At 38.2% G+C, this 23,480-nt stretch overlaps 1 protein-coding gene across 1 annotated transcript in view; it reads right to left on the bottom strand.

The window, feature by feature from the left end:
• RAD23B (RAD23 nucleotide excision repair protein B) overlaps positions 1-21,030 on the bottom strand; it is a gene marked incomplete in the record, with an annotated part of 33,198 nt that extends 12,168 nt beyond the window's left edge. Inside the window, 8 exon segments of the mRNA XM_027772683.1 lie at positions 6-93; positions 2,591-2,718; positions 8,696-8,751; positions 14,141-14,409; positions 17,270-17,349; positions 19,491-19,572; positions 20,577-20,634; positions 20,873-21,030. Coding sequence (XP_027628484.1) covers positions 6-93; positions 2,591-2,718; positions 8,696-8,751; positions 14,141-14,409; positions 17,270-17,349; positions 19,491-19,572; positions 20,577-20,634; positions 20,873-21,030 — 919 coding nt within the window.
• Positions 21,031-23,480: the final 2,450 nt, after the last annotated feature.

Below are 23,480 nucleotides of genomic sequence, written 5' to 3'. Positions count from 1 at the left end.
GCCGCCAGCCACTGCTGAAGATTGCGGCGCTCCAGTGCTCGCTGCTTGAGGGGGATCTACCACAGCTTGACTTTCTCTATCTCCAGGAATTCCCTACAACATAATTTCCAAGCTTTAAAATATTCCATCGTACAAAAGTATTACATATAATATTTATAGTCTATTTACTATCCTTGTCTAATTTCCAAAAGCACCAAAAAGATGACTGCTTCCATGAAAAGTAAGAAATGGCTAAACAGCATGGATTTGAACTAGGTTATAAACGGCCTGGGTGTGGTACAAAAGAACCCACAATGCTGTAAACCAGGCAGTACTGTCCAATTCCTCAATGATGGAAATGTTCTCTAACCTGTGTACTCCAGTAAGACACTTATTAGCCACATCTAATTATTTATGCTTAAAAAATATTGGGCCAGCTGTGGCACAGCAATAATACGCTGCTCAAAATAATTAAAAAACCCAGATTCCACATGACAAGTCTGGTTCAAATCTCTGGTCCTATTGGCCTCAAACCAGCTGGGCAGGTATGTAAGTGTCCAAGATCCAATGGACTAGAGGATTGGAGGAGAGACTGGGCTATGATCAGACTCCAGAAGGTGTTTATCTATTTCTTGTGCTCGATCATAGACACACACATAATCATGAAGGAAAATATCGACACAGTTCTCATTCAAAATGATCATAAACAGGATTTTGTGCTACATGTTACTCTTGATTTTTTTCAAAGTCTTCGAAACTTTCATCAGCTGCTGCTCAGTAATAGAAATGCGTCTGTAATCACAGTCTTAATATCGGCCAAAGCTTTTGATAGCGGACAGTTCTGAAATGACTCCCGGGGAAAAAAAAGTGTAATAGAAACATACATCAGGTAACCATGGTGGCCATGCAGAAGAATCTCCTTTACTGAGAGCCCTGACAGAATTATCCAGAAGGTGTTACACACACACGCCCACACAATACATTTATTAAATATAAAGTAGATACTAAAAATTTAAATAACTTAGCTTTTAGATAATGAATTTTTGAAGTCTAAAATGTAGATCTTCTGAAGTTATTACAGCTTAAAAGTGTACTAAAAGGAGCTAATAGGCGGCATAGTAGTAAGGGCATTGGATTCCCACCTGACCAACCGTGGTTCAAGCCCCTGAACCAGCGGCTTGAAAATCATGCAGGGCGCTGTACCAGCAGGTGGTGTAATAGTTATGTTGCTGGACTCCTACATAGTCGACAGCAGTTTGAGTCCTGGATCCAGCGGCTTAAAACTCACGCTGGGTGCATGTGCAGGTATGCCCATTCCCACAGGGGGTGATTTCTCACTTTGTCTTTCTCTGTCTCTCTGGGGAATGCACACACCCTACAGCAAAACAACTCTCTAAGGAAAAAAAGAGAGAGAGAGAGAAAGAAAGAAAAAAGAAAAAGAAAATCATGCCAGGTCCATGTGCTTGCTTGCTCAAAATCTCAAAAGGAGACTGGAGGAGAAGGAAATGCAGTGTGGTCATCCTCCCTGGAGGGGAAGCACATAATTTACAGACTTCTTGCCTTACAACTATTAAAAAAAAGTCTCTTGCAGATTTTGAGAAGAGAATGAAGGAAATGTAACTGAATAAAACATGGTAATACTACCATTTCCTAGTCAATCTGAAGCCAAACTCTTACACATATGAAGAATGAAAGGTAAAGAATAGCAGGGTAATGGCTACCTACATTAATGTCACTCTAGATACTGGGAACAAGCGTTTTTGAGAGAGTTCACAAATTCAAATATATAGATGAGGAGTTAAGTCCTAACTCTAAACAGATTTAGGGTCCAGAGCATCCATCACATTCCCAAACAGGTTTCTTATACATAAAAGTCTATCATTACTGTACAGATGCACCTCCAATTTTTCACACAAGGTAGACAGCTCCTTATTAGGTCAGTGATCAGCATTTATTTCCAGTCATTCACTTTCACTTACAGTTAACGAGTACCCACTAAAGACATTTTTGTTTATTTTATTTAAGTTTTGTTATATGGCAAATGTGCTTGCCTGAGAGAAAGAAATCGTCCCTGGAGGGGATGGCCATGCCACAATCCCTTCTTCTCCATTCTCCTCTCAGGCTTTTGGGCATGCAGGTACATGCATCTGAGTATTTTTCAAGCTGCCGGGTCCAGAACTCACACAGTGAAGTTGGCCATGTGGGATCCAGCCACCTTAACCACAATGCCTGCCCTCAGTCGGCCCCAAAATAGTCTTTCTTTTCAGTCCATGGAACAAATAGCAAACATGTCAAAAACATTTGAAACTATTTCATGAACTCATCTCTCACCTATTTGTATTTGATGCTATATTGTAATTTTAAAATTCAGAAACTTTAAAAGTAGTGATTAATTTTTTTTTTCTATCTCAAAATTTCACTCACTAGACCAAAATATCTGATTTTCCAACTAGCAAAGAATTTTAAATCAGGTATAAATTAAAATCATTTCATAAAAGTACTATATAAATTATCTGGGATAGATTATTCTTCTAATCTGTCTTTTTAAAATACTGCTTTGAAATGTTCATCTAAATGACTAGAATGAAAAAAGGTAAAATACATTTCTCACCATTAAAAGATACTCCACTGCTCTGTCAGGGTTGTTGAAACTGGCTCTCAGGGCTGCGATGACTTGTTCTCGTTCATAGCCCATGGACATGATCTCAGTTACCATGTTCTCGTAAGACTGACCTGTCACTAAAGAAGAAGGGAGAGGGGAAAAACTTACAAACATTCTCTACACACTTCCTGACCAAATACTCGTGCACATTTTTATGCACAACTGTGCTAGGAACACAAAGCTGAACAGTATAAATGACATGATAGCATATACTGAGTATAATAATGGTCCCCCAAATATGCCCATGTCTTAATCCCTGAAACCACCGATTATGTTATGGTCACCAACATAATTATGGTTGCTAATCAGCTGACTTTAAGAAACACACTCTTGAAACCAGCAGTTGGCACAATGGCTATGTCTCTGAACTCCCATGTAGTTGATCGCAATTTGAGTCCTAGACCCAATGGCTTAAACTCATGCCGGGAGCATGTGCACGCATGCCCAAGTTCCTGAGAGGAAAATAGAGAAGAGATTGCAGCGTGGCCATCCCCCCTTGGGAGTGATTTCTCACTTTCTGTCTGTCTCTTTGTCTCTGTCTTTCTGGCGAGTGCACACACCCTATAGCAAAAACCTCCCAAAAAACACTCTCCCCTACAGGCTCCAGAGAGAAAATCCCTTGATTTCAGCTCAGTGACCTCCAAGTCAGACTTGCAATCTACACTACCATACCATATAAACAAACCTGTGTTGTTTTGCCTTAGTTTGTGGTAAATTACATAGCAGAACCAAACTAAGGTAGAACATTACACAGGCACAACAGAAACATCAGTTACAAATGTAGGAGATGACTGGCAGGTCTAAAAAGAGACAGAGGAATTGAATTTTTAAAGCAAGCAGGAGGGACACAGCAAGCAATCAATTCTGATGTAGCAAGCTTGTAGTTTTGCTCTGATACCTCATAGTACCTAAACAGTGGGAAGGCGGGAAGAGAAAGTCAGGAGCTAGAAAGTTAAAATCTCATAAGCACACAAAGCTGGTCAGTGCCCTACGCAGTTATTCCATTAAGTCATTTCCCACAGGCTCTGATCCTTCCCTCCAGGTGAAGATTTCAGCTTTTTTCATAATAGCAGACAACACTGATCCAAAGAAAGCTGTTTCCCCTGCCCCATGAACTTACCTCACTTAGAACTACCTTTAATTCCACTAGTATTCTAGGTACTATGCCCTTTACTGCCATGCCAAAGAACTAATTTTGGCTATCCTCTCTTTTCCACCTTCCATCCTTCCCTTTCTACTTAATTATCCTGATCAGCACTTCACTATGTCTTATGGGACATTTTAAAGCAAAACACACCTCCCTTGACTCCAAATCTAATTCTTTTCAGGAAATAGTCCTTACCTGCTCTACTCCACACATACTATGTCCACTTCTTCACACCACACTCAATTCCTCAACCAATCCCAACAAAAGCTACCCTGTATTTTGTCTTCTCTTCCAATAACAGCACCTTTTATCCACCCAAATGCTTGAGCCAGAAACCTTGGTGATTCCAATTCCTTCGCGCACCCCTGTCCACACCTAATCTACCAGTGTATCTGGCAGGCCCTATCTCTAAATAATACCCAAATCCATCTATTCTTTCTTTCGTTATTGCCATCAGTCAAAACCACAGCAATCTCTGGTCTGGGCTGCATCCTGCTTCCACCCCTGCCCCACACTTAACAATCCATTCATCAATTAGTTGTAAAAATGACTTTTCATAAAGAAAATATCATCTCACTTGAGATTCTCAGCCCTCAACAGTACTCTGAGACCCAGTGTACTCATCTTCTCTGGGTGATTTCAACAAGCTGTACCACATTCTGCCCGAGTCTGTACACACGCCAGCCTCCTTGGGAGTTCCCAAGAAGTAGTTCCCTCACCTGGTCCTAGTCTAAATTTTAGTATCAGAGATAGTGCCTAGCCATCCTGACAAGCTCTCTGCTTTGCTTTCTGGAAGCCCTTTGTGTTCTTAGTGTCATTTATTACTAATTGCAGTTTATTTTGTTTTATATATTTTCTCTTTCCTGCACCTGAATGCAGGTTTGATTTGCAGGGGATTAAATCACTTTACATCCGTTTCCCTAACACATGGCCGATACTAGGTATCTGGTAAGTAAGTAATTTTTTTCTGCAGAATCTTCAAAAATAAAGGTATTCAATAGCTAAAAAGCCCAATTACCATTGAGCAAATTAAGCATTTTTTAATTTCCCATCCATAAAACTTACTATTTTTTACCTTCTTACTTACTCATTGATGTAATTCCAGCAGGAAGCTACTCAGTGGCTATGTATGTATAGTAACCTAGTTCCCATATACAGAAGTTAGCATCAACATAAGCAAATTAGAGACAGAACATCAGAAGTAAACTATTTTAGCATGTTTCTCATTTAGTTCTCACAACAACCCAATGAGAAAGACACATTTTCATCTTTTAAAGATGAGGATGCTTAGAGATGAATCATTTGACCAAAGTATCAATAGGGGGCCAATAGATGGCGTGGTGGTTAAGACACTAAATTCCTACATGATCAAACACAGTTCAAGTTCCAGGCCTCGTGGCTTGCTTTCTCACTTTCTGTCTCTCTGGTCAAATTATAAGACTAAAATACCAATAAATAAAATAATTCTTAAAAAAAAAAAAACAAAAAACGGTATCAATGGTTGATAAGTCATGGTGCAAAGGTACACACATAGGCTGTCAGTTCAGAGTCCTCACATCTAATCATTAGTCTATGTCTCTTAAAACTGTATCTTCTTGTGGCCAGCAGATGATGTAGCAGTTATGTCTTTCGACTCCGACATAGCCGACTGCAGTTTTAGTACCAGACCTGGCAGTTTGAAACGCACACCAAGTGTGTGTGCATGAGTGCCCCAAAATCTAGACAGAGAATGGAGGAGAAGGGACTGCATCGTGGCCATTCCCTCTGGGAGGTGATTTCTGACTTTCTCTCTCACTGTGTCTTTCTATCTGTCTGTCTCTCTGATGACTAGACATGCCTTAAGACAAAAAAAAACTCTTATAAAAACCCAAACCAATCATTCCCCCCAAAAAAACCCCTGTATCTACTAACTAATCATGTTATAAAAACTGAGAAAAACTGAGGAAAATGAGTAAGAGATAAAGCTAGTAAGATAAAAAGGCAGTGATGATACATGTCATTAGAAATGAGCCTTGGATTTATCTTCTGGGTCATGAAGAGCTTATTCAAGGAACTAATAATAAGCCTAAAAGACTTGCCTTATAAAGTCCACCTTGGAGGGCAGCAGGTGGCGTTGTGGTAAGGCACTGGACTCCCACATGGCCAAGTGTGGTTTAAGCACTGGACATGGTGGCTTATGCACACATGCCCAAAATCCCAAGAGAATAACGGAGAAGGAACTATGGCATGGTCATCCCCTCTGGGGGAGCTTTTTCACTTTCTTTCTCTGTATCTCTCTCTGATAAGTGTACCTACCCTTAGGCAAAAACTTAAAAAAATAATAATAATAACAGTAATAATAAAAAAGTCCACCTTGACAGGGAAGAAGGAAGAGACCAGATGGAAGAGAATGCAAGAGCGTAAGTTAGGTAAGAATGTTAACTAAGGCCACTTGAGTGGCAGTGCAAACAAGTATTCCAGAGAGTTTGAGAATCAATCAGCCTCGGGACCAGCAAATGGTGTAATGGTTACATTGCTGGACTCCCATGTAGTAGACTGCAGTTCAAGTCCTGGAACTGGTAGCCTGAAACTCATACAAGGCATGTGTGCAACTATGCCCAAGATCCCGAGAAGAGAACAGAGAAGAGATTGTGACATGGCCATTCCCCGATTTGTCATTTTCTGTCTCCCTGTCCCTCCAATGAATACACACTCTCTATACCAAAAATCTTACTTTAAAAAAAAAAAGAAAAAAAGAATCAATCAGCCTCACTGGACCAAGAGAGGCACACGGTGAATGACAGTCCAAGTGAGCAAGGAAACAAAGGAGAAGCGTCAGATGAATGAATGGACTCAAGACAAGTCCATCTGAAACCTAAAAGTTTATAGTGGCTCTGGGTTTTCTAGTTGGCAATTTTAAAGAAAAGAGTCTGGGAGCATAGAGGGAGATTTGTATTGGAGTTGTATTTTGGAGAATCCTTACATTATATGGGTGGTAATGGCCACTTTCGGAGCTTAAACTTTAAACCACAGTCTAGAGAGATCAGATAAAATAGAGACTAAGTAATAAAAGGTTAAAGAGTGGGGGCTAACTGGTGTCATGGCCATTACAGTGCTGAATTCAGGTCAATTGCAGTTCAAGTCCCAGACCTGGCAGCATCATTTTCAAGCTGGGTGCATCTATCTGTGTACTGGAAATCCCAAGAAAATGGAGGAGAAAGGACTGCAGTGTGGTCATACCCACCCCTGGGATGGGGCGGGGGCAGTGATTCCTCACCTTTCCTCTCTCTGTCTCCCTCGAGCAAGTACATTTGTCTTATGGCAAAAAACTTAAAAAAAAAACAAAACTAAACTAAAGTGTAAAGGGATCCTGAGACCATAAAGTTGAGAATAGGTGCTCTGAGAGACACAGATATAAAAGTATGACATTCCAGGGCCGGCAAGTGGCATGGTGGTTAAAGGCGCTGGACTCCCACATGGCTGACCACGGTTCAAGTCTTGGACCTGGTGGTTTGCTTTCTCACTTCCTCTCTGTCTCTCTCTGATCAAACTGGAAAATAATAATGATAATAATAATAAATTTTTAAAGTTAAATAAAATAATTGTTTAAAAAATAAATAAATAAATAAATAAAAGTATGACATTCCATTAGAGGCTTGGTAGCAGCAGCAGCTACAGCTGGAGCCTTCAGCAGCATTAGGGCCATTACCAGCTGGCTCCAGCCCTGAGGCTACAGAACAGTTTAGTGATCTCTGGATAACCCTCTTCCAATACTTTTATAACAATTTCCTAAGAGTGAGCCTTTTTTTCAAACAGAGTGATTTCTATTTTACTGACTAGATAGTAACTGATTCAGTATTTGGTAGCAGGGTGGACTTGGTACATCAATAGGGTGAACTTTTACTTATTTTCTAACTGCTAAACAGTATGTGGATTTGTAGGGTGGAGGGGTAACACCCACATGAAGTGTGATTGCTGCAATTCCTTTCCCTCCATTTCTCCATCTTGTTTGGATTTGGGGCATGCATGCAGACACATGTAGAGTATTTCTTAAGCCCCCAAGGCTGAGATGTGAACTGCACAGTTAGCTATGTGGGATCCAGCACCTTTAACCAGCAGAGCTCTAGGCAGGCCCAGGTTGATTTTTTAAACAATTACTTTGCCACCATATGCCATTTTCCAAGGCAATGAGGGCATCAGGCCACTCAGAAGACCAACCTGGACTCTAAGTGGTGCTGCTGCTGTTGGAACTTGCCGCTGCGGCAGCTAAGTAGGAATCCAGAGGCCACACTAATGAAGTTGTAGTTTCACCTATGCCCAGCCTCTGCCTCCCCACCATTGAGGAGATCCAGAGGAAAGAGTTGCAGCCAGTAAACCAGTACTTGGCAGAAATGCTAGCAGAGACACGCAATGGGAGAAACAAAAGCTGACTGATTTTGACACATTAGGGGTGAAATAAGACAGAAATGTATTATTCAATAGGTAAAATGTAAAAGCTGGGAAAAAAGATAACAGGATCTAGATAGGAACCTATAGCACCAATAAGTTGGAATGAAGGCCAGAGGTGAATACACATGAAGTATGAGGCAGATCAGGAAAATTCCAACTCATTTCAAAGATACTTGGTAATAAACCTGAACACAAATCAAGACCTTTTTAAGACCACATTTAAAATTCCCACCTTGGAAAATGGAAAATTATTTCCTTGAAGGAAAGAACTAGGCTTAACTCTCAAATGAGTTTTAAATAATCCAATACATGAAATATTAATTTATAAGGTCTTTGATACTATTAATTGAATAAATACCTCAATTATTTTATAGCTTAATATTAAGCAACCATGTAAACATATTTTCATGAGTTAGAAAAGTGAAACTTAAACCTCTTCTCTCTCTTACAGCTTATGTATAAGGCAAACAGGTACTTACCAAGTGCACTTGTTGCATCTTCAAAAAGGTTTGACCGAGAAGAATCTCCTGATGTACTGTAAGTTTTAGAGAAATTACACTTTAAAAAGTATGTTAAATTTCATTTACATTTAGTTTAATAACTATCTGACTTATAAATAGATCCTTAATGACTATCTGACTTGTAAATAGATCCTGTGATTTTTAATTAAATATAAAAATCTGGCTACAGTATTTAAAGAGTCTCTTCTGTACTCAAGAGTTTTATCTCTATCATTTATAGTTTGGGGGAAATTTTCTACCTTAATAATACTCCTAAGTCTGAGGATACATCATTTTAAATGTTTATATAAAACTCTGTACAAATAGCTTATCTACCTAACAAAGAGATAATGTACATTTCTTTGAAAGAATTAAAATGAAAAGTTAAATAATCAATAAAGCAAGTCACAGCAGAAGAAATATCAAAAGCAATACACAATAAAATAAAACATAAAGAAACCAAATTAGGCTGGAAATATCTTTACTTAGTAAGGTCTTTTAAGTTGGAACAAGGAAGCTGAAAGTGGAGACACTCAAATCAAGAAATACAGTATACTGGGGCCAGCAGGTGGCATGGTGGATAAGGGCGCTGGACTCCCACATGGCCGACCACGGTTCGAGTCTCGGACCTGGTGGCTTGCTTTCTCACTTTCTGTGTGTGTGTGTGTGTGTGTGTGTGTGTTAGTTTGGGGGAAATTTTCTACCTTAATAATACTCCTAAGTCTGAGGATACATCATTTTAAATGTTTATATAAAACTCTGTACAAATAGCTTATCTACCTAACAAAGAGATAATGTACATTTCTTTGAAAGAATTAAAATGAAAAGTTAAATAATCAATAAAGCAAGTCACAGCAGAAGAAATATCAAAAGCAATACACAATAAAATAAAACATAAAGAAACCAAATTAGGCTGGAAATATCTTTACTTAGTAAGGTCTTTTAAGTTGGAACAAGGAAGCTGAAAGTGGAGACACTCAAATCAAGAAATACAGTATACTGGGGCCAGCAGGTGGCATGGTGGATAAGGGCGCTGGACTCCCACATGGCCGACCACGGTTCGAGTCTCGGACCTGGTGGCTTGCTTTCTCACTTTCTGTGTGTGTGTGTGTGTGTGTGTGTGTGTGTGTGTGTGTCTTTCTGGTCAAATTAAAAGATAAGATGAATGAATAAAAAATTAAAAAAAAATACAGTATACAGAGAAAAGGCAGAGGTGGGATAAATCCAAATTCTAACTTAAAATCAGTTTAAAAAGACTTAAAAGTTTTTGTTGGAGAACTGCAGAGGCGTCTGAAATAAAAAATATCATAGAAGACCATGAGAGAAAGACAAAGAAAATAAACTAAAGTTTACGGAAGTGGTAAATAGGTAATAGTACGTTTTAAAAAAACCACACACACACAAAAAAACACACATTGCTCCAATTTTCAAAACAAAAACACATTATACTACAGTTCTAAGAAAGCCCTTGTCAGCATAGCAAAACCTAGAGAACCCAAGTTTAAATTCATAAATGACTTAAGGTTTTCTAAGCATTGGTTCATTCATCAACAGAAAGAAGTCAAAAACAGTATATATACCCCTAAGTATTATGAGCAGGATTACTGCTAGTAAAGTATCTGGCATCGTAACAGCCAACATGATCGTTACGATTAAAATAATATTTGGGGGGAAAAAACAAAGAAAATAATACTTTGGAATAATTTTTGGAACTTTCTTCATTAACTAAATAGAAAAGCTAGCATGTGGAGATTATAAAAATGTCACAAAAGAACCTTATATACAAATGAAGTAATTTATGCTCAAGACCTCTACCCAGAGACAACCACTACTATACCAGATTCCATCTGGGTCTTGTTTTTTTTTTTTTAGCTTCTGTTTATGTGCTTTTTAAACTTAACTTTTAAACTTAACAATTATTCTATGGCAACGGGAACCAGCAGTTAGCGTAATGGCTATGTCGCTGGACTCCCACGTAGTCGACCGCGGTTTGCGTCCCGGACCCGGTGGCTTAAAACTCACGCCAGGCGCGTGTGTGGGCGCGTGCGTGCCCAAGATCCCGAGAGGAGAATGGAGGAGAAGGGATTGTGGCATGACCATTCCCCCTGGGGGGTGATTTCTCGCTTTCTGTCTCTATGCCTCTCTCTGTCTGTCTGGTGAGCGCACGTGCCCTATAGCGAAAATCTCTCAAAAAAAAAAAAATTCTATGGCAGCATAATCAAATTCCTTAATTTCTTCTCACAGATACACAGTATTCCATTTAACAGACCAAGCCAAGCTCTTATTAAGGAATACTGATTTAGTTTAATACTTTTAAATTCTTTCAATGGTTAAATTAATCAGTTTTCCCTATTGTGTGGTTCTCTTGCTTAGGAGAGAATTCCCAAGTCAAGATTATTCATATTTCTCCCCTTGTTCTCAAGTAGTTTTACATTAGAGCTTTATCCAACTAGAATTTATTTCTGAGTATGTACAGTATAAGAGAATCCATCTATTTCTCCTTCCAAATGGTGGAACATTTCCCCTACAGGGATCTGAAATTAAACCTTTATCTTAGATAACGTTTCTATACATATTCAGGTCTATTTGTAAACCACTGTCTATTTCACTGAGCAACCTTTTCTAAAATGAGCCTCTGTCAACTGAATCTAAAATCAACTAAAATTAATCATTACTCTGTATAAGGAGGTCCTCAAAAAGGTTACAGAAAATGGTATTATGAAAAAGCTGTGCTTGGATTTCAAAACTGTTTGTAACAAAATAAACTCATACTTTAATTCTATTTTTTTCCACAAACTTTTAAAATTTCAGTGTACATTTTAGTATCCCATAGGCTGGTCCCTCTCAGAATGATTTGTACAATTTTTACAGATTGTCTAAAAAATTTATTTTTAGTCATTAAAGCTAAGACTAAGGTACACCTAAACCACCAGTTTCCAATCGTGATTCAGCGTAACCACTTCCTCTGCCCTACCCACAGAGGAAACCATCCATCAGTTAGTATGTCGTTCTGCTATCTTTTTTGCTACACATTAGCATATATGCCCACAAAAAAAGTACCATCTTATTTTATGTTTTTTTGCCTATATTGTTCGGTAACCTGCTTTTTTCACTCAATAACAAAGTCTTGAAATCATATTCACTTAATATACTGGATCTTCGGAAAAGTCATGACTCATATTTGCATAAAGAAACACAGAAAAATATGTCATGACTTTTTCAATGACCTAAAATTTATGTACCAGATATTAGGATTTATCAAATTTTAGCAAGCCTAAGACTCTCTCAGAAAATTCTGGCTTAGAGGTCTAAGGTAGGGCTTAAGAAACACAGTCCTAGACAAGCCACTGCTGCAATGGATTTCTGTACTTCTGAGTAGTGAACCACCTACAGGTCAGGTTGTTCCCATCCACAAGGCATTCAGGATGATTCCAGTACATCCTCCAAAATAACACAGTCCTCTGCACAAGCAAAATTTCTCTAAGGTAGATATCAACAGGTGGAATTTGCACTGTAGTAAGTAGTTTTTAAATAACGAAACTGACCCCAAAAGACAAATCTGTCATAACAAAACATTAGGCAGTAGTGATAGACAAACTTTCTAAGCAATCCCAAATTCAAGCCAGCATATCTCTTAATAATTACTCACTAAGTTTTCTATTTAATAGGATACTAGATGTTTTACAGGACAAACAAAGAGACTAAGGCACCCTTAAGCAGCTTGTTTTCTGAGTTCCTCTCATCCTTCCCTATTCTCTGAAACGTAAATTTGAGAAAGAAAATTAAGTAGTTGGAGTACAAAGTCCAACTAAGTAACTCTAATGCCTGCTTTCCTGGATCACTGCCCATTAATTCATTTATGCAACCTTTGTTGGTCTAAAAAGGCAGCCTTGACTCTGTAGATAAATAAAACTGTTTCCCCCAAGAAGAAACAAAAATAGAGACAATAAAGAAATCAGAACACAATATTAGCACAATATACTGATCAATTAGTGAGACATCTCACCACCCCCCCCCCAAGGGGATGGCCATACTGCAACCCCTTCTCTGTTCTCCTCTTGAAATTTTGGGCAAATAGGTGACTCTGATCCCCCAAACAGGGCTGACTAGGCCAGACATCCAAAACCATCAGGCAGAACACTAAAATGTAGGATCACGATCACATTCTTTCTGATCACTGTGCATCTACCATACACTCTTCTATGTAAGTAAATATTTCCAGTAACTGTGCAGTTTTTTCCACCATGCCTAAGTCCGATTCCGAGTTGCACCGTGTCACAAAACACACAGTCAGGCAAGGCTAACCATAATGAAGTTCAAACTTTTTGATTAGTAGAGTCCCCAGTATGATTCCCAACCACAGAAGCCTAACTACAGTGTTTGGTTTGGTCACTTTGTTGATCCTTTGGAGAGGAAGAAAAATCTGCTCAATAATCCTAACTGCCAACTTCCCACAATAAATTATTCCCTGCTTCTAAAATAACCCAGCACATTTTTTTTTTAAAGATCTACATAGGCAGAAGCTTAAATTTCTACACGTTTACAAAATGACAGCAAGTGAGAATCTGAAACAATCCACAGGTTCAACAAAGGGTGTCAGATGAAATACCAACTGCTGACTCTTACAGATCACTTTACCATGTACCACATGCTACTTTTTCATCTTTGACACTTAACTCTCACAACAATTTTATGCCATCCACTTTAGAAAGGAAGGAAAAACTCAAAGATATTATATTAGTTTTCCTAAGGTTACAAGAGGTAAGAAATATTACACCAACAGGTAGCTTAGTGGTCAATGTGGACTCCGACACTGTCGACCACAATTCGAGTCCCATACCTGGCGGGTTGAAAAAAAAAATCACGCTAGGCACATGTGTGTCTATGTGTGCGTGCCCAAAATTCCAAGAAAAGAATAGAAAAGGGACTGTGGTGTACCCATCCCTTATTTCTAACTTTTCCTCTCTGTCTCTATCTCCAGTAAGCACATGTACACTATGGGAAAAAAAAAGAAAAAAGAACTAATTAAACACAATGCCATACTGCAATAAAAATATTTACTGATGGAGGAAAGATACTTACGATACATGTGCCAATGATCAGACAGAATGTAGGTCAAATACAAATAATGACTGCAACATTATGCCATTTTATAATTCCTGTTCCTTTTGGTCATTTATATTTTCTAATGTTTCTACTCAAAATAAAAAATGACTTTGAACCATTTCCCATCCAATTTCAATCGATCCACAATAAAGAAACATGCACTGTGGAAATTTTCCAGTACCTATATTCGCCTAAGTAAACTATCGAAACAGATACAAACTTATGTCTTATAGTTCAAAAACCACAATCAAAACAAATAGATGCATAAGTTCTTGTTACACACGTATTTTGAGACAGTTTCCTAGAATCAGTTCTGACCTGTCAGTTGATGTTGGACTTGTAGCCACTGGTGTATCTGCTGGCTTTTCTGCAGGTTTCTCTTGTTTAGTTGCACTAGCAGGTGCAGGCTCAGAAGATACTGTTGTTGACACTGGAGTGATAGATGCAGGTGTGGAAGCAGGAGCCAAAGCAGGAGTCGGGGCTGGGGCTTGAGCCACAGCTGGTGCTGTGGAGGAAGTAACTGTGGTAGTGGTGGCAGGATTTGATTGCTGAGTTGTAGTGGGTGCTGGTGTTGTCACTGCTTTGGGCTAAACACATTAAAGAGAAAAACAATTATGATAAAATATATTACTTCCTGATTTCTAATTCACCCCCAGGGGGTGATTGCTCGCTGTCTCTCTCTGTCTTTATGGTGAGCGTACGTACCCCATAACAAAAACCTCTCCAAAAAAAAAAAAAAAAACCAATAAGAGGCTAGTGCAAAGTTGAGAGAGGAGGCTTTAAAAAGACCCAAGTAGCAAGCCAGCAGGCAACATGGAGATTAACGTGGCTGTATCCCATATGGCTAACTGCACAGTTTGAGTCCCAGACTTGGCAGCTTGTTGAAACACATTAAGGGCGCTTGTATGTGCATAACCAAAATCCCAGAAGAATGAATGAAGGTATGGCCAATCCCCCAGGGGGTGATTTCTTTTTCTCTCTAGTGAGTGTACGTGACTTATAGCAAACTACAAAAGAAAAAAGAAAAAGAAACACACATACACAGAAAAAAACCACACAAGTAGCATTTTCTCCCTCCTTTTCCTATTCTAAGACTATTTAGTTCTGTAACACTTTTGTTGTTTCTATTATTGTTGGCATTTTCTTTTTATCTATAGATTGTGTGTGCTTGTCAGAAAGAGACAGACAAGGGAGGTGGGGAAGTAAGACATCATCCTTCCCAAGGGAAATGGCTGCGCCTCAATCTCTTTGCCTCCATTCTCTTTTCAGGATTCTGGGTACTCATGCACACACACCTAGCATGTCCCTCAAGCCGCCTGATCCAGGACTTGAACAACACAGCTGACCATGTGGAATCCAGTAACCCAAGCCACCCATGCCATCAGCTGACTCCTAGTCCTTTAACTTTTTTAATATAATGCTCTGCATATTAATGTCCTAAAATTCAAATGAACTGAAATCCTCAGGTAATAAGTTATTCTGTATGAACTGGAGCTTCACAAAAGTTAAGTTTAGATTTTTAAACAAGTCTTTGTAACAACCAATGTAGATAAAAAAATATTTTAAATGTATTATAGCCATTTCATGCTTTCATTATTTGTAATCAATATAATACTGATTATATTGATGTCTTATGTCTTTAAGGTCTCAAAAGTCAGTGAAGAGCATTTCTTATTCTAAATAGTATCAAGCCGCTATCTATGTTTTTTGAAGTTTTTCTTCTTGCCTTTTCCTCTCTTCTCCGTAGTAATGGCATTCCTCACTGCTTCCATGATGCCTAACTGTAGCACCTTTCTTCTCATAGTTGACCTCTCAACTATTAACTTAAAAATAAAACCACCACGAATATGAGCACCCTATATAAAAACAAATTGCCTCCAAATAGCTGGTCCTCAAATAGACACACCAATTGGGTCCTTTTCTGCTTAATTCTTAAGTTATGTTCTGAATAGTCAGAATTACTATAATAAAGAAGTAAAACTAATAAGAAAACACATTCAAATGTGTGCCTATCACATTTTCCATTATGAACTACACATGCTAAAACTAGATAAGAAAATGGCCTATTATTCAGCCAAAAGAAGGAAGGAAATTCTGGCACATAAAGTAATACAGGTAAATCTTGAAAACATAATGCCAAGTGAAATAAGCCGGTTACAAAAAGACAGATCCTGCAAGATTCTGCTTGTATAGGGAACCTAGAATAGTCCAATTCAGAGACAGAAATAATGCATGACAGTGCTGGGGGGAAAATAAATGGAAAGTTAGTGCTTCAGTTTGGAAAGATGATAAAGTTCTAGAGATGGATGGTGGAGATGACTATACAACAGGGTGACTATTTAATACTGAAGTGTACACCTAAAAATGGTTAAACTGGCAAATTTTGTGGTATACATATTTTACACTAAAATAAATAAACAAAAACTAAAGATGTTTTTAGACTTCCTGACATGATTCTGCTTCTCTATGAACTTTAACATTTAATAAGTACTTAAACACAGCAAATATGTTTCCAGATAGATAAAAAATTTAAAATCCAAAATATGTTTAGCCATCTGTTTCCCAATAAAAATGTATTTACACAGTAATTAAAATTTATTTCTTGAATTCTATTTTCTACTACTCTCAATTATTTTCCAACTTAAAAAACAAAACAAAACAAAGAACAGGTTTACTCTACTTTTGGATTTGAACCAGTAGATTAACTGGTTTCATGTCTTTAGTTGTCTTTTCCTTTTTTAAGGTTCTAAAAGTCTACTACTTCACTAAGAATTATCACTGAAAACTTACATTCCTTTTCTGCCCTGAGGAATTTGTCAGATGTAGTAGTAATTAATTTACCAAGTCCTTTCAAGGCACTCCTTATTTAAAAACTAGAAAATAAGAAGCATTCTATTTCTTTCTCTTTCTTTCTTTCTTTTTTTGGAGAGATTTTTGCTATAGGGTGTGTGCCCTCGTTAGAGAGATAGAAAGTGAGAAATCAGCCCCCCCTCTGGGGGGCGCGCCCGGGCGGGGGGGGGGGGGGGGGGTATGGCCACTCTGCAATCTCTTCCCCTCCATTCTCCTCTTGGAATTTTGGGCATGTACACACACACACACACACACACACAGTGTGAGTTTTAAGCCACCAGGTTGGGACTCAAATGCGGTCAACTATGTGGGAATCCGATGACATAACCAGGTCATAACCTACTGGTCCTAGAAACATTCAGTTTCTAAAGAATTATATAATTGATTATTTTAATGACTTCAGTACTCCAGCAAGAATAATTTTAATATGACATTTTATATTTTAATTAATTTACATAAAATTATATAATTCTAACTGTATAAAATTAGTAACTTTATGACTGATCAGAGGCTAGGGATGTGTATACATTGTGTCTATGGGATGATTGCTTTTTACAGCTTACAAGCATAATGATACAGAATGAGGTTGGAACTTACTTTTGTCACCATAACCACCACAAAGTTTTTCTCATCAATTTTATATTCTTTGAGAGCAGTATCATCATTGAGGATTTTTCCTAGTAAGAAAAAAGTTAATAAAGTACAGTAATCTTTATCATACACATAACTAAAGTCATTATAAAACAACTTCCTATTGATCACAAATGTCAATTCTATCAATTAACATTTTTTCGAAGAAAAACAATGACCAGTCGAGATAAACATACCAATATAAATGGAAACGCATTAGTTACAAAGGCATAAGCATTGAACAAAAAGATGTCAAAATACATAATGTATAGAGAATGCCAACCTTTTAAATGCCCTACTTGTAATTATACAGATTTGCTGGGCGAGAAAACATGAAATAGGCCCTGAGAAAGTAGAGATCATGAAGAAAAAGAATTCAATGGGAAATAACCCATATTCTTTCCTGACAGGAGAAGAAGAGGAGTGACAAACTTCCTGCTCTCCAAAATAAGTTACCTGACAAATCAGAAGTACTCTGATGCTATAAGATACTAAAAGGTACTTCAGAAAATGACAGCATAACAAGAAAAGGCAAGATGTACTTAACTCATTAACACATTAACACACAAAGAATTATGTAAGAGAGCAGTCACACCGAAGGTCAAATGTTATGTCAGGATCTCTTCTTTGAGTTTTAGGTTTTCATTCTTAGTAAGTTATTTAATGGGGCCAGTAGGCAGTGTGGTAGTTAAAGCACTGGACTCCCACATGGCCAACCATGGTTTGAGTCTTGGACTTGGCAGCTTGAAATTCACACCAGAAACATGTGTGTGCATGCCTAAAATCCCCAAGAGGAGAGTGGAGAAGGGATTACAGTATGTCCATATCTCCTGGGGGGTGATTTCTCACTTCCCTTTCTTTTTCCAGAGGGCACCATACACACTACTGTAAAAACCTTGGGGAAAAAAAGAAAGAGAGAAAAGAAAAAAATGTGTATATTAAATCAAAAGCTATAAGCATTAAGGCAGAAAAGAGAATAGGAATGAGAATAGAGACCGAGACCAGGAACTGGCAATTTTGAGTTTTATGCCTACTTCTTTAGGCCTCTAAATTCTGATCTGTAAAAAATGGTGGTATTAAATTGCCAGACTAACATTTTCTCTAACCTCTCTAAGTTAAGAAAATACTACAAACTCTCTACCCAATCCACAAAGACTCACCTACACAGGAACTACAATATCAAAACCAACGACAGTGTCCAGGATTTCCTTTGAAGAACAAGAACCCTTTTCCTACTGAATTTGATACCTATTTTTAAAGACACTGCCTCAGACAGTCCACAGCACTGGCATATAGACATATGGGCCCGGAGTACCCAAGAAGACCTTGGGACAGGAACCCAGAACCTTCCTACATGGTTCAGCATCAGAGAACAATATAAAATTTCCCTTTAAGAAATATTTTCTGGGTTACCAGTGAGATGAATTAAAATTGCAATTTATTCCTATCCTTTATTTCTTTTATTAGCGCATCCTTTCCTTATTGATTTCTTTTTCTTTTAATTTTATTTCTAAAAACTATAGCCTGAATATTAATCTTCCTCCCCACCCCATTACTTAAGTATTTTTTTTTAAAGAATTATTTTACTTTATTCATCATCGTTGTATTTATTTGACCAGAGACAGAGAGAGAGAGAGAGAGAGGGAAAGTGAGAAAGCAAGCTGCCAGGGCCAGGATTTGAACCACAGCAGGCCACGTGAGGAGTTCAGCATCTCAACCTCTATGCCACCTGCTGGCCCCATTTAAGTACCTTTTGACATATAAGGTTTCCTATATTCTTCAGTCGATTTTGGCTGTTTATTTAAAAAACACATAAGTTGCCATTTAATTTTATAGGTATAATTCCAAGTATACTAATAATCAGTATAAATCACTTCAATTCAATAGACAAAAAAAGATGCTCATTCAATGTGATTAAAAACACAGAAGCCAGTTATATTATGCTTACAAAAGATAAAACCTAAACAAACTCAACATCACTGGATGGAAAATACATAGGACAAGTATAAACAAAGAGAAGACTGAATATTAGTATATTCAAATGACTGTTCTTTCACTGCTTCTATGTGCGCAATCACGCTTCTGAAGAATTGATTTGAATGTACTACAATTTGGAAAATATTGTTCCTAAAAGAGTATCATATTGTCAGCAAGACATGGTATCTTAATTTCAACATTGAATTCATACCTGCATAAATTAGTTTTTGACCTGCTACTGGAAAGGCATCTTTCCCTTTTTCAGATTCAATCTTCTCTTTCAGGGCTTTCACCTATAGAAAAAAAAAAAAAAGATTCTTTGAAAAGGCCTAAACAAAAAATAACAATAAGGAATCTGGGTAAATGACGCGAGATAAAACCTTTTATACACTTTATTACTGCTTCCCAAAACTCTAAGGTCATGTCTTTCCTCTACTGTATCAAAAAGATTCATCTTTAACCTATTATTTTAATGCCATCTATTACAAATTTGTAGATTTTTAACACTTTACTAGTTGAATCGATAATTTAAAATAAAGGTTTCAAACAGTAAGTTCGACTTGTTTGAAGTTTATAGGCTTATTTCTCAAAGAGGAAAAAAGTAGAGCTAAGCTCTCTGATCTAAAAAATAAAATGGTCTCACTAACAATTTCTTCCATGTTAAATGATAATTACGAATGTTAAAAGGCAAATGATGCACTTTAAGAGTGTTGTAATGTTTTGTTATAATCCCAGGAAGGAGGCTTTATACAGACCAATGAAACCAGAGTCTATATGGTTAGGGCCTGGACATCAGTAGTTTTTTAGAATTTTTATGGGTACTTCCAAATTTTACCAAAGCTGAGAACCACTGGACAACTTAAATGGTCTGAAACAAGTACCTTGGCTTCTCTCGCATGCCTCATCTATAATATACAGAGAAACTATACACAGATGGCCTTTATGTCTCTTCAATTCCTAAACTTATGTGATAATAGGCTCATTCAGTATTTAAAAATGAGCCCAATCAACTTTGATAACTGACAGGTAGGGTGGTACAGGGATGTAAAAAGCAAGGAGACTTGACTTTCCCGTGTGCTTCAACCTAACTACTTTCATTAAAGGCAGAAGAATCTAGGCAAAAAATTCCACTCCCAGAATACTTCTTAAAGCTATGTAAGTAGAATACTCTGAGCTTTATTTGAAAAACTGTCTGATAAAAGGAATTACAAAAAAAGAGTTCTCTGGTACAACAAGAAAGTAATGACGTATACTTCCAAAATAAAAAAGCTGGGAATGTTTGTTTATCTTCAAGTACATTAACATACACAATTTCACATACTGGGACCAACGGAAACACCAGCCACTCAATTTTACTGACAGGGAAATGGAAATAAAGAGGTTAAATCGCCTGCCCCATATCATACTGCTACAGGAAGCTGGAACCCAAATCCATCTTTTAAGACAAGTTTTAGAGCAGGGTACTACTTTGCAAATACCACATAAATCACCCTTTCTATACCGATTATCCTGAAACAGATTTGTAGTATCACTGCTACTCTGCTCTCCAAAGTAGGCATCTATCACAAAAATCTCAATCCTCCTCCTTCCCACTTTCCATCAAGTGGGTCCAACTTCTGCAACAACTTGTTTCTAGAAACAGACATCATGGCCTTCAGCATCTCATCCACAGCACCAATGGAATTCTCAAATGTTGATAAATACTCATGAACTTCTACTGGATAGTCTTCATTAATTTCTTCACTTGCCATTATGACCAACTTGGGGCCATGAACACCTGTCTCCTGAACCATACCTATCATAGAGTTTTACCATCTGATAGAAAAATAGTATACTGAATTGGATAAAGACATGTAATTTATATTCCAAGTTTATATAGAGAGATTTTTGCTACAGGGCATGTGCGCTTACTGGAGAGAGAGAAACTCCCTGGAGGGATGGTCATGCTGCAATCCCTTCTCCTCCATCCCAATCTCAGGATCTTGGTCATGTATGTATGTACACGCGCCCGGTGTGAGTTTCAAGCTGCTGGGTCTGGGACCCGAACCACAGTCAACTATGTGGGAGTCCAGTGATATGACTATTATGCTATCTACTGGTCCCCTTTTTAAAAAGTTTTCACTTAGCTCAGTTTTGTATTTGAGATTTCTCCAGATTTTCAGCATGCACACACAACACGCCCGGCCTGAGTTTTAAGCCACGGGGTCCAGGATTTGAACCACAGTTAACTACATGAGAGTCCAACAATGTAGCCATTATGTCATTCCCTAAGCCACTGGGTCCAGGATTTGAACCAGTCAACTACATGAGAGTCCAACAACATAACCATTATGTCATCCGCTGGTCCTGGTGCCCTCAATAAATTTTAAGTGTAAAGAAGTCCTTGATGGGACCAGCAATTAGTGTAATGGCTATGTCTCTGGACTCCCATGTAGTCGACCGCGGTTCGAGTCTCGGACCCGGTGGCTTAAACTCACGCCGGGCATGTGTGTGCGCGTGCCCAAGATCCCAAGAGGAGAATGGAGGAAAAGGGATTGCAGCGTGGTCACCCCTTCTGGGGGGTGATTTCTCGCTTTCTACCTCTCTGTCTCTCTCTGTCCTTCTGGCGAGTGCACACGCCCAAGAAGAAAAAAATCTCTCCAAAAAAAAAAAAAAAGTCCTTGAAACCCAAAAGCTTGAGAACTGTAATCCTACATGCTAAAGGACTAGCCCTAACTCAGCAAAGTGAAGGCAGAGCACAGTGGGAGTCCTCCAAGGCAAAAAGGTAAATTTCCTTTCAAATTCATTGTTTACAGAGGAAGGAAAGAGATGCAGTATTTACAAGTGTGATTACTTGGTGAAAACCACAAATGAATTACAGACCACAAGTATCATTATGAATGAACTTAGCTTTTAGAATAGTACATAACGGTTTAACACGCATAGTGGGATGGCTCAATTCTCAAGTGCTGAGTAAACAGATGAATATAGCATAGAAATATATGAATAAAAATATATGAGGCAAAAAATTGAAGAAATAAAATAAGCGAGGAGGAATCTCGTTATTTTTAATTACCAGAGGGTATATGCACTCACCATAGGCAGCAAGAAAGGGGGGTAGAAAGGCCACCCCACCCCTCACCAACCCCCCCACACCACCACCCCAAATAGAACATGGTCACAATGCCATCCTGCCAGGATTTAGGGTACACATGCATACATGTCCCAGCATGCTTTTCAAGCTGCCAGGGTTGGGATTCAAATTATGGTTAGCCATGTGGGCTTTGGTTCCCATAACATCAGACTATGGGCCAGTCCTGGAATATCATTCTTCAGAGAGATAATTTTACTATAGGGTGTGTGAGCTCGCCAGAGATATAGAAAGCAAGAAATCACACCCCAGGGGAGATTGCCGCACCGCAATCACTTCTTCTCCTGTCACCTCTCAGAATCTTGGCACGCCCGGGACTCAAAACTACCATTAACTACTCAAAATTATGCATACACACATGCCCAGCGTGAGTTTATGCCACCGGGACTGGGACGCGAACCATGGTTGACTACGTGGAAGTCCAGCGACATGGCCATTACACCAACTGCTGGTCACAGGTAACTTTTTAAAAGACAGGTTGATATGTATTTCTCTATCCAACAGAAACTATACTTTTATTTCTAGCACCTATAGAATATTTAAGAATGTAGGTCATGGGGCCAGTGGGTAGCATAGTGGTTAAGGTGCTGGATTCCCACATGGTGAGCCCTGGTTAGAGTCTCAGACCTGGTGCCATGCTCGCTCGCTCTCTCTCTCTCTCTCTGGTGAGCACATGTGCTCTATACCAAATTTAAAAATAAAATGAAATAAATTATTCATTAAGAATAAAAGACTACAGGTCATAAAGAGTATTTTACTATATTTCTAAAAATCTAAATAAATAACCCACCCATTCTCCAGCTCTGTATATCAAAAAAGGACAAGGGGGCAGAAAAAAATATCTCTACAAATTAAAAATAGCAGGATGGGAAGAAGCCCTCCAATCATTTATAATCAAATAAATTTTGTTTTGAAGAATCAAAAACTGTGATTAAAGATTAAAAAGATGAAAAAGAGAACTTTGTATACATCAATATTTATATGAAGTAATCAGAGCAGGCTGGTGGCAAGGTGGTTGAAGGTATCCAACTGTGTGGTTCAAGTCTTGGACCAAGTGGTTTGAAAAATCAC

Source organism: Tupaia chinensis, unplaced genomic scaffold (genome assembly GCF_000334495.1).
Source record: "Tupaia chinensis unplaced genomic scaffold, TupChi_1.0 Scaffold000291_1, whole genome shotgun sequence".
In the NCBI taxonomy this organism is placed as follows: domain Eukaryota; kingdom Metazoa; phylum Chordata; class Mammalia; order Scandentia; family Tupaiidae; genus Tupaia; species Tupaia belangeri.
Note: the sequence above shows the minus strand (reverse complement) of the source record. Positions and strands in the feature narration are given on the sequence as shown.